Source organism: Bison bison, unplaced genomic scaffold (assembly GCF_000754665.1).
Source record: "Bison bison bison isolate TAMUID 2011002044 unplaced genomic scaffold, Bison_UMD1.0 scf7180017864043, whole genome shotgun sequence".
Lineage (NCBI taxonomy): Eukaryota > Metazoa > Chordata > Mammalia > Artiodactyla > Bovidae > Bison > Bison bison.
Genome location: NW_011494615.1, coordinates 5,430,634 through 5,442,876, shown reverse-complemented (window position 1 = coordinate 5,442,876; position 12,243 = coordinate 5,430,634). Strand labels below are relative to the sequence as shown.

The following is a 12,243-nucleotide window of genomic DNA, read 5'->3' as shown; positions in this document are numbered from 1 at the left end:
ACACACACACATTGAGGGCAGTGCTGAAAATTTGGGAAATGCTAAAGCTTTCATGTCAGTTCCTAATCTTTTTAAAGGAAGGTGTTTTTTTCCAGAGCCATCCGTGTTTATTTGTTCACTTTTAAAAATTTATTTTTAATTGGAGGATGGTTGCTTTACAATGTTGTGTAGGTTTCTGCCGTATAACAATGTGAATCAGCCATAAATATACATATACTTCTTCAGCCTCCCTCCCACCACCCCCATGCTACCCTCCAGGTCATCACAGAGCACGGGCTTGAGCTCCCTGTGTCATATGGCAGCTTCCCACCAGCCATCTGTTTTACACATGGTAATGCACATGTTTCAGTGCTACTCTGTCAGTTCATCCCACCCTGTCCTTTCCCTGCTGTGTCCGTAAGTCTGCTCTCCACATCTGCATCTATGTTCCCTGCCCTGCACATAGGTTCATCAGTATTTAAAGGAAGGTGGTTTTTTTTTGTTTTCTTTGGCTACACCATGCAGTATTTGGAATCTTAGTTGCCCGACCTGGGATCAATCCTGAACTTGTGTGCTCTGCAGTGGAAGCACAGAGTCCTAACCATTGGGCGGCCAGGGAAGTCCCATGTCAGCTCCTAAATGAGTTGAAATTAAGTCCGTTGCTCTTTACCTGTAGGCACCTTGCCCATCTCTTCACCCATATTCTGGGTCTTCTTTTTCTACCAATCCTGAGGGTGATTCCACCTTGAAACATGACCCACACCTATCCTAACTTCTCACGTGTTAATGAACAGTTTTCAGTTATGGTTGGATTTTTTTTTTCATGGAACCTCATTCATTGTCCCATGTATTCATCATGCAAACTTGGGTAATTCACCAAAGTTGTTTGGTGTGATGGGAGGTGAATGGACCAGAGTCATTGCTTGTCTCACTTACTGCTTCATTTATTTCTGAATAAGTTGCTTGGGCCCTCCGAACCCTGATTATCTTGTCTCTAAAAGTGCAATGAGGGACTTCCCTGGAGGTTAAGTTGTTAGAACTCCCACTGCAGGGGGCACAGGTTCGATCCCTGGTCAGGGAACTAAGATCCCACAAGCCACGTGGCATGGCCAAATGAATAAAAAATAATAGAGTGGAATGAGATTGCACATCTGTGGGATTCTTGGAAGAGAAGACCCTGGGTGTGAGATGCTTGTTGCTGCACCTGTCATATTGGAAACCCATTTCTTCTCTCCCCCACCTCCCTTTTCCTCTTATCCCCTCTCTTTCATTTGCTTCTCCTTACCCTTCTCCTTTCAGCCCCTCATTCCTGTAACCTTCCTAGTGGCCCTGTCTTTCCTCTTCAGAAACACAACACAATGACGCCTTTCTTCCTCGGAGGCCCAATGAGGTCCCAGTGATACTATTTTGTAAACTATAAAACACTCCTCAAATGGCAGGAGCAATAACAGTGAACCACGCCAGTATTTCACAGGACAAGACAATGTGTATTTGCTTCCCTGTGACCAGATGGTTCTGTGATGGATTTATTATGCACCGCCTTCAAAATCTCAGTCCCCTCCCCGGCCGCTGTCTCCTTAGAGAAGTGAATGAATGCGTGTTGTATATTCTGGTTGTACATATATTTGTGGAACAGATAATGATTCTGAGTTGGTGAGCAGCCCAGTGGAAGCAAAGCAAACGTACTGGTAAATAATGAGTCACTGAATGCCACGGAGCTGTCAATGCAAAACAGCCCTAATCTCAGTGTAAGTTACCTCGCTGGTGGCTGCGAGGTACAGGATAGCACACCCAGGGCTCCATGGGCCTCCTTCTCCGGGTGCTGCTACGCACAAGTACTCCTAGCTTTGGCGAATCACCCTGAAGGTGGTGGCTTTATTTGCAGTATCTTAAATTGCTCTGGGCTTATTATACCGTTATTTTGCTCAACCAGATGAATCTTAAACTGTCAAGTCTTCGCCCTGGTGAAGGTTCTGGTATCCCGGGGTTCCACTGGCCCTTGTCTTCAGGTTCCATTTTGAACATCTCTCAGAGGGGTTCTTTGTGTCCAAAGAGGGCTTGAGAAGTTTTCCTTGACCAAGGTATGGTCCCATTGCAGGCCAGCCCTTCGTGAATCCTGATGGGACCCCCGCCATCTACAACCCCCCAGCCAGCCAGCAGCCCCTGCGTAGTGCAATGGTGGGGCAGGCCCAGCCACAGCCCCAGCAGCAGCCCTCCCCGCAGCCCCAACAGCAGGTCCAGCCAGCCCAGCCACAAATGGCCAGCCCCCTGGTCACTCAGGTAAGAGCTGGTGGGAAGACCTGGAGGGGAGGCGCACAGAGATGGAGGTCACGCCAGCCTCAGACATGTGATGCATCAGGAAGGGGGCTATTTCCCATGGATACCACCCCTGTCCACTCAACTCCATCATAAAAGCTGGCCACTGAGAGCCCTGGCTGATAGGCTAATGGGACTTCACCTGGATCCTTAAGTGTTGATAGATCTGAGCACCCACCCCATCCAGTGACTTGCATGCTGAGGTGTGGTGCTTGGAACAGGAATGACAAACGCTGCTTGTATGATCAAGGAGCCTGACTTGGGGACAGAACTCAATCCCATTCAGCCCGTTGTCATCATTCCCAATGCAGAGCAGTGCGCATGTTTGCAAAGACACAATATGAAATGTCTTACCAACGGGAAGAACAGAAACCAGCTCATTCCAAGGTGGCCTGGCTGTTCACCTGCGCCTTGGACAGACGTAGGGCTCCCCTCCTGTTTTAGGGCAACACGTGGAAATAGCCACAGAAACCTGAGGTGTCCAGGGAAGTTGCCAAGGTGAACCTCAGTTTTCTTTTGTTTTTTTCTTGCTTCTTAGGAAAATTTTTCACCCTGGCAACTCTTAGCCTTTGGACTATATTTTTAGAGCCAGGGAATCTGACCACCAACAGCAACATGAAAAGTCTCACAATATTTCTTAAAAAAACTAAATGAAATTCTTTAAATTCTGTAGTGCTTTACAGTTATTTCAGACGTTTCACGCACATGATTTCTTATCTGGGCAGCAAGCCTTCCCCAAGGCTGGCTGGTGCCAGCCTGCCTGGCTCTGTCTTCCCATCAGTGGCTGGCCCCCTCTCCAGATGCACTGAACCAAGACTGCCTGTGCGGGATGGTGGTGTGCTTCAGAGGCAAGTGGGATTGCAACCCCCAGCACTCACCTGTTAACCTGATCAGCTTTCTCTTTCCTCCAATCTGTCCAGGGGCTGCAGGCTTCCTCCCAGTCCGTGCAATACCCAGCTGTGTCTTTTCCTCCCCAGCATCTCCTGCCTGTGTCGCCAACGCCGCAGTTCCCCCTGGTACTGTATCTTGTGGGGATGATGTTTCTCCTGGGAGAGCGTGTTCTCCGGTTTTACTATTGCTGGGTGGACTGATGCTGGGTGGGGGGCCCTGAGCTGACTGTCAGCGGGAACGTGGTGTGTGAATGTCTCATTCCAGAACATTGCCACTCCTCTCCAGAAAGAATGCTTTCCTTTCTGTCATCTGTCCTATGTTTAATGCTCCTGCAGTCTGATACCCTTTTTAAGAGTTTACCAGCTTGGGACTTTTCCTGGTAGTCCAGCGGTTAAGACCTCTGTGCTTCCCCTGCAGGGGTCAGGGTTTCTATCCCTGGTCGAGGAACTAAGATCCCATGTGCCATGATGCACGGCCAAAAAAATATAAAAAGGCATGTACAAGCTAAGCAGGAATTGGATGTCCTCTGAGTTAGAAGTCAGGGGGAGAGAGACACATGAGTTTGGTGTGAGGGTTCGCAAATAACTTAAAGTCAATATCTAGATGGTAACTGACATCACCTGCTGCTCCTGATAGAGATGTTCCCCTAGTATCCCAGTCCTCCAGAGCCCTCTCATTTCCCCTCAATGTACTAGGTCCTTTTGGACAATGAGAGTGAGCATTCTCTCTTAACTTTAGGCCAGGCAGTGAATAAATACTCCTTTACAAGTGGAATTCCACCCAGCCTGCTGATGACTCTAGCCCTGGTTCCATTTTTGCAGCAGCCAAGGGCAGTACAAGTCCCTCTTGTCTCTCTCCAGTAGGCAGAGCCTGTGGGCTATTGTTGGTAGACCAGATGACCCTCTAGGATAGACCATCAAGTCCTTTTCATTCTACTGTTATTCTGAGGATCTTGAGCCCACAGTGAAAAAATAATCATTTGTTTCCATTGAAAGAAAGAAATACAGGTCAACCTATTGACCATCTCTGAGTTTAAAATCTATTTTCCCTTGTTACGTTCTCTTGTTTTGGACAGAGAGTTCCTTTCATTTATTTTTTCCCAAATCGTGCCCCCTCTGTCTCTGGTAAGGACAAGCCTGTGTCCTGCGTCTGCTTCTGTGTGCCCCTGCCATTCCTCAGCCAGCCTTGCTGATGTCCTGGTTTCTCTCGATGGCTTGCAGAGAGAGGACGTGGCCACGCAGTTCGGCCAGATGACCCTGAGCCGGCAGGCCTCCGGGGGGACTCCTGAGCCCCCTGCCGGTCCCGTCTACCCGCCGTCCCTTCTGCCTCAGCCCACCCAGCAGCCAAGCTACGTCATTGCTTCCACGGGTCAGCAGCTTCCCACAGGGAGCTTCTCTGGCTCCCAGCAAGTCCTCCAACCCCCTGCCTCGCCACAGGGATTCGTGCATCAGCCTCCACCCACACAGGTGAGTGGGACCCAGAGCTGGTAGAGCCAGAACACCTTGAGCTCGGTTTCCGTGTAGAATATCGCCAACTCTTCCCACCTCGGGCTTCTGGGGCATACTGATACTCCCAGCCTACAGGTCCTGGTCTGTCCTGTCCACCAGCTGTGCTTATGGGGCTCAGAAAGGAAGTTGGGTGAAGCGGACCTGTGTCCCCAGGACCAGAGGGAATGGCCCACTGTCTAGGCCGCTGGTGCAGAGGCCATGGCAGAGCATCACCTCCTGCAGGATGAGGCTCACTATGGTGATGGCTCCGGGCAGGAAAGCCCTGGGGAAGGAAGCAGGGAAGTCAGCCCCTGGGGGCCTTGCATCTCTCCTGCTGCTGCTCTGGAGACATGTTTCCTTTCTTATCCATTCATTAGCATCTTTCTGGAGCTAATCGGGGGCTCCTCTCAGAATATAAAGGAGGAAGCTAAGCCCCCTCCACTGTACTCTCCTCTCCCCTGGGGGCTACGGCCTCCCACACCCGCCCACAGGTAGCCATTAATCATATTTAATTGACTTGAGCATGTAAGACACCACAGATCACTGATTTTTACTGTCTTCTCAAAGACTGATTATGTGTTACTCTTTACCACCAAACATCTCTGGGGCTCTCCTGGGCATCCCTTGCTGAATATTGCAAGTGATTACTGTCAAGATGTAAAATGCACTGAGGCGTTTTCTGGTCCATTTTCAAGGCATGCATAGCCCAAGCAAATTCCATGCTAATTATGAAATATCTCATTGGAGGAGCTGTTTCAAGTACAGTGTTACCTTTGTATCATGTGTGGCATTGCCTTAACATCTTGAATAAATTATTTGCTTTTGCAGCCATGCAGAATCCTCTGCCATGAAGTGATTTTCACCCAGTCATTCATTTTATCTTGAGTGATAATTATAGTCACCTCTAGCTGCCTTCTCTGCAATGTAGTGGTGTCACTGGTGGGGTTTAAAGTGAAAGTGGCTCAGTCGTGTCTGACTCTGTGACCCCATGGACTTTATAGTCCATGGAATTCTCCAGGCCAGAATAATGGAGTGGGTAGCCTTCCCCTTCTCCAGGGGATCTTCCCAACCCAGGTCAAACCCAGGTCTCTCACCTTGCAGGTAGATTCCCAGCTGAGCCAACAGGGAATACTGGAGTATTCACCTGTATTCTCCAGAATACTGGAGCCACCCAAGAATACTGGAGTGGGTAGCCTATCCCTTCTCCAGTGGATCTTCCTGACCCAGGAATCAAACCGGGGTCTCCTGCATTGCAGGCAGATTCTTTACCAACTGAGCTATCAGGGTCGGGTTTAAGGAGATGTGGAAAATCATTTTAAGTTACAGGAGAACAGGCCTCACTAATATATTAATGATTTTAAGAATATTTAATTATTGGGAAAGAGAAGACTTGGCAGAATATTCAGTTGAAGCCTTTTTTAAAAAAAGATGTACTTGCTTGATTGAAGGAATTCCAGTTTTAGTGAGCAAAGATACTAGAGCAAATATTAGAGCAAAGACAACCCAGAGCACTGGTGTGCTCTTTAATAGATTCTCTCTTTAATAGATTTAAAAATAGAGGGAAGGGGGAAAAAACCAGAAAACACATGTTCATGACCAGTCTGAACATCTCTGAACTTCTTTGTAAAAGAACCACAGGTAAAGGTATAGGATATATCCCACAGTGATTTTCAAGTTATTAAACATTTTAAAACTCAATGACTCGATGATGTATAATAATGAAAAGAACATGCGGTATGGTCTGTGGGCATATATGAAAATATGCTCAATTTATGCAGAAAAATGAACCTATTTAATAACTATAAAGGTCAGTTTTGTCTGACTTTCCATGAATACCCAACCCACCAGAAGAGTGAAGCAAATATGCATGGACAAGGCAAAGAGGACAAGCCATAAAACTCTCCATGCTCAAACAGGTGGCTCCTCACTTTATTCCAAACAGATAAACCTTGTAAGCTGTGAATTGGCATGCCTCTGCTTACATTTTAAAGAAGTTGATAGAAGAAAAGTCAGAGGCCTAGAAATAAAAGGTAATTGATTAATAAGAAAAGAGCCTTCATATAAATGACCTGAGACAGGCAAGAAATCTTTCCAGGTCAGTAGACATTTGATTCGAATCTTACTGGAAGTAATTAGAATATTTTCAGTCATTCCCAGTCAGGAGAAAGTGACAGAAGGTGACATAAACAATAATTTTGACCTATATCCCTTTCTAGACTGAATATTCTTTTTTAATCTATATTCCTTTTTAGATTGAATATTCTTTTTTTTTTTTTGGAGGGGAGATACTGGGTATGTGCCACTCTAATAAGTGCTCTGCTGGACCTGCCCTTATTTCATGATTTCATCCTCTGATCCTTTTAGGCTGGAGATTAGATTTCATGACTTACTTGTGTTTCCATTAGAAAAACGATTCAAGTTAGATGATCACATTTACGTGAAGTGAAAATCACTCAGTCATGTCCGACTCTTTGCGACCCCATGGACTGTAGCCCACCAGGTTCCTCTGACCATGGAATTCTCCAGGCCAAAATACTGGAGTGGGTTGCCATTCCCTTCTCCAAGGGATCTTCCCAACCCAGGGATCGAACCCAGGTCTCTCACTGCAGGCAGATTCTTTACCAGCTGAGCCACCAGGGAAGCCCAATCACATTTAAAACTACCCTAAAAATGTGTTGTCATTGTTGACTGTTTCATTCACTCTTCTTGCATTTAAAAAAATACGAAATTCAGCACTTTAAAACAACAGGCATTGTCTAGCTCACAGCCAGGTCGGCAATTTGTGGCGGAACTCCATGGGGATGGCCCGCCCCTTCACCACGTGGTGCTGTCCCAGGCAGCTTTACTGGAACTGGAAGGTCGCATGGGGCCTCACTCTTGAGTCAGAGCATTGGGATCTTGGCTGGGCAGCCTCTGGCCTCCACATGGCCTCTTTCTCCAGCTGGGCAGTCTGGACTTCTTCTCCTAGTGGCTAGGTTCTGTCCTGAAAGAGTGAAAGCTGCAAGTCTTCTTAAGGATCAGGCATACAAGCCTCAGAAATCATCATTCCTGTGTCATGGCATTGGTGACACATACATGGGCTTCCCTGGCAGCTCAGCCGGTAAAGAATCCACCTGCAATGCAGGAGACCCCGGTTAGATTCCTGAGTCGGGAAGATCCCCTGAAGAAGGGATTGGCTACCCACTCCAGCATTCTTGGGATTCTCTGGTGGTTTAGATGGTAAAGAAGCCTCCTGCCGTGCAGGAGATCTGAGTTTGATCCCTGGATTGGGACGATCCCCTGGAGAAGGGAACAGCATTCTGGCCTGGAGAGTTCCATGGACAGAGGAGTCTGGCAAGCTACAGTCCATAGGCTCACAGAGTTGGACACAACTGAGTGACTTTCACTCACTCCATGCGTATGCATGTAGGCAGGGTGGCCATCTTTGCAATTTACTGTATTCACATTATGTCATAAGATGACAATGTATTTTATGTGTAAAAACATTACTCCGTTTGCAGCCCTCATGTCCTGCCATTGTCCCCTTCCTTCCCCAGATGCCTGTGTATTATTATCCGTCTGGTCAGTACCCTACCTCAACCACGCAGCAGTACCGGCCCATGGCCTCGGTTCAGTTCAGTGCTCAGAGGGGCCAGCAGATACCGCCGACGGCGCAGCCAGCAGGTACTTGGAATCTGTTGCCCATTTCCTCCTCCAGATGAGTTATTTTGCACATACATCTCTCAGCTGTCCTCTTTGGATGAGCATCCAAGCTTCACAGTTCAAATCAGCTCATTTCCCTTCCCCGGGAAAGATAACGGAGCATTTTGATTAACTCTGTGTGGATAAGTGACAGGTCCCACGAGGTGAAACTCACGTTACCCGGCCTCCCCAGCACGCATGCGAAACACGGTCTATATAACTGACTCGGGGACCCTCTTAGTTTCCTCTGAAAGCTGAGAGCCAACCACCTCCCCATCTTCCTAGTTCATACTCTCCCCCACCCGTCTTCCCCTGTTCCTAAGGCTAGGGGACCATGTTAGGATGTTTCTGTAGCACCATAAAAAAAGGCAGTGTCTTGAGAAGAAGGTCACTGACACCTCAGCCTGTGTCCCCATGGGACTCGGACCTGGGCTCACAGTCTGGAGGGCCATTCACCGCCTGCGGCAGCCGCTGTGCAGTGGGAAGGGGGGCCGAGGCACTGTCCGAGAGTGAGTAGCAGGTCTCACAGTGAACCGGTCTCTTTCCCTACTGTGTCACACTCCTGACGGGACGCCGCCACCCCAACGGCAGCAGGAAGCCGGCAGGCGCGAGGGACCTGCGGTGGGGACGCACGGGTGTCCCTCCCGCTGCCCACACAGTGGGGGGAGCCGCCGATGGTCCTGCTGAAGACCCCCTGGCCGGGGGCCCCTGCCTTCCGTGAGTAGGGCGATACGTTAGAGCACGTGTTCCCATCTGTCGTCCGACTTCCACACTGTATCTGTGTATGTGCCTCTGTAATGTGTGAGACGTGGGGGTGGGAAATATACAGGAAAAACACAGCTTTTGTACATTGTAACCAAAAGCACCATCCTTTCCAAGGATGAGTACAAATCCCCACCTGAAGAATACTCATGCTGGTGGGGCTGGCATTTTGTCAGTTGGGAGGGATCATTTATTAACTGTGTTGGGAGTGGCTATCTGTTCTTTAGTTCATCTCAAGACCTACTTAGCATCTGTGGGAGAAGATAGGACGTGTATAGCAGGCAACACAGTTTTCAACACTGTGTCAGTTTTGGAAAGAATATATTTCGACCTCTGAATTGACACTTTTGCCGTAATGAGAGCACTAAAGGATTTCTAATTATTAGTTATTTTAAGATAGGTGTTTGGCCATATTTTCTTTCCTTGTTGGAAAATGTTATCTCTTTCAAGCTGGTGGTAACTGTGCTGTCAATTTAGATAACAGTCTCTAGTGTTGTTTGCATTCTGAACTGTCTTTTTTTTTTTTTTTTGTCTGCTCATGTTTATCAAAGAATTAATTTATAATCTAGCTCTTAGTCCAGAAACTATAGCAGTTTCCTTTTTGGTCACTGATGCCCTTAAAAGAAGAAAGATGTCAATATCTAATTATAAGAAGTTTTAAAATTTTAGTTGAGTGCCAGTGTTTGAGAGTTTTCTGAAGGATATGTTAGTCCTCTGTTGGCGTATAGTTCACATACAAAAATGCAGATCCAGAGGGTGGGAGCCAGTTGCACTGTGAGCTCTGGGTCTGTGTGAGGGGCTGAATAAGTTGGATGAATGTATTAACTAGGTAACAGAATAAGATTTTTAGAGCAAACCTCAGACTCCCCACTGCCTTCACTGATGCATGTCAGCACAAGGGAGAATCCATCTGGCCTTTGCTTCTTTTTTAAACACTGTGGGAGAATTTGGGGATGCAGAAACCACTCTCCCCATCTCAGGGAGACCTAACTGGTAGCATTTATGACAACCCAGTGAGTCTGACATGTCCCATGGCTCCACGTCACCAGGGAACTGCAGCCCCAAGGCGAGATAATGACACATAATTAGAAGAAGGCATTGTAAGTCAGATTCTTGCTCAAAATAGCAGCTGGTGCTTCAGGTGTCAAGGAAGTGAGTGGCAGTGTCTGTGGGGGGTGGGGAGATGAGAAACGCCAAAATGATACGTGCACGGCATCATCCTTGAAATTGATAACATAGTGTGCACATGCGGGCCCTAAGCTCCTAGTTCAGGGAGCACGACCCCTGACGTCAGGCCTAACATTCCCCAGCGTTTTCCACCTCTCCTGAATTTACTGAGTGTTTGGGAGGGCAGCTGGTCATCTCCCTGAGAATCACCTCTGCTAATAAAACCCAAGGAACACAGCTCAGCGATGGCTCCGTGATGGTAAAAGGGGCTCTGGGACCCTACAGCTGGGAAGCTTTTAGCCGAGCTTAGCGGCACCAACAGTGACTTCCGAAAGGGACATGGCGAGTTATTTGGGGTAGCCGCTGTGTCGGTGGACTCTCTTAGAGAGAGCCTCCTAAGCCTGCGTGTTAACCAATTTTTATCATAACAGCATAAATATACTTACTAGTTTTGCCTTTACTTCCTGGTGTGGATGATCCTATAGAAATTAACATGCTGGTAACTAAGCCAGCATGTTACCAAGGCAGATAACACGTAACTAATTCTCTAAGTACACAAGTTGGCCTAACAGCAGAACAACTTGAAAACCTGGACTCTTGCCTCCCAACTCACGTGGGCTTCCATGTTATTTTGCAGAGCTGGTCAGGAACAAATGGCAGAGAGCAGCTGAGACATCTGCATAGGAATCACACATTGGGAAGGAAAAAAATAAGAGTTCCTTTTAGATCATGTCTCCAATTCCAAATTCCCTTTTTAGTTGACTTAAAAAGCAAAATATATGTATATATAGCTTCATTCTTGGTTCTCCAAGATCTTGGGCATGTCCTAAAAGCAACAAAAATGAGCTTATAAAGCCCCATATACCTTCCTAACTAGGCATTTGGGAATGAATACATCCTAATTTTGGTATTAGAGTGTACTGCTGGTTTCATAAAATAAATTAGAAAGTGTTTCCTGCTCTTCTGTTTTCTGGTCCAAATGTGTCAAGCTGGTGCTAAATCTTTAAATGTTGGTTAGAATTCTCCAGTGAAACTGTCAGAGCCTGGGAATTTGCGGAATCAGAAATATTTTGTTTTCTTTTTATTTGAAAATAATGTGTGGAACTTTTTCATTATAAATTCGTTATGGTTATAAGACTCTTCCAATTACCATTTTATCTTTGCTGAGCTTTGGTAGTTTGTGGTTGCTGAGGAATTGGCCCATTTCTTCTAAGCTGTAGAATCTATGGCTATAAAGTTGTCAGTAGTTCTTTCCTATTCCTTTGTTTTTCTTTCGTTTTTTGTTTTTTGGCTGCACTGGGTCTTTGTTGCCACTCGGGGGTTCTTTGTGGTGGCATGTGGGCATCTCTAGGTGTCTGTGCCGGTTCCGTGGATGTGGCCCACAGTTGTCCTGTGGCATGTGGGATCTCAGCTTCCAACCAGGGATTGAACCCACATCCTCTGCATTGCAAGGCAGATTCTTAACCACTGAACCACAGGGGAAATCCCTCCTTTATTATTTTTATAATAGCTGCAGAATATGTTGTGATGTCTTGTTCCACCTTGATAATGATAATTTTTAAATTCTCTTAATTTTCATAAGAGCTTCCCTGGTGGCTCCACTGAGAAAGAGTCTACATGCAATGCAGAAGACTTGCATTCAATTCCTGAGTCTGGAAGATCCCCTGGAGGAGGAAATGGCAACCCACTCCAGTATTCTTGCCTGGAAAATTCCATGAACAGAGGAGCCTGGCAGGCAGGCTACCGTCCACGGGGTCTCAAAGAATCAGACAGTCTTGCTAAATTTATCGATTTTGTTGATCTTATCAAAGAACTGCCTCTTTGTTTCATTAATTTTCTCTATTTTTTATTTTCAATTTTATTGATTTCTGCTCTTACTTTCTTCCTTTAGCCCTATTTTGCTCTACTTTTTATAGTTTTTTGAGGTAGGAAGTTGGATTATTGATTTAAAACCTTTGCT

General features: G+C 46.7%; 1 protein-coding gene across 2 annotated transcripts in view; it reads left to right on the top strand.

Moving 5' to 3' along the window:
• ARPP21 (cAMP-regulated phosphoprotein, 21kDa) overlaps positions 1–12,243 on the top strand; it is a 163,863-nt gene that overhangs the window by 101,449 nt on the left and 50,171 nt on the right. For both annotated transcript variants that reach the window (XM_010835537.1, XM_010835535.1), the window contains 4 exons: positions 2,078–2,259; positions 3,216–3,311; positions 4,407–4,652; positions 8,210–8,336. In XM_010835537.1, the coding sequence (XP_010833839.1) occupies positions 2,078–2,259; positions 3,216–3,311; positions 4,407–4,652; positions 8,210–8,336 (651 nt within the window). The remainder of the gene's footprint in view (positions 1–2,077; positions 2,260–3,215; positions 3,312–4,406; positions 4,653–8,209; positions 8,337–12,243) is intronic.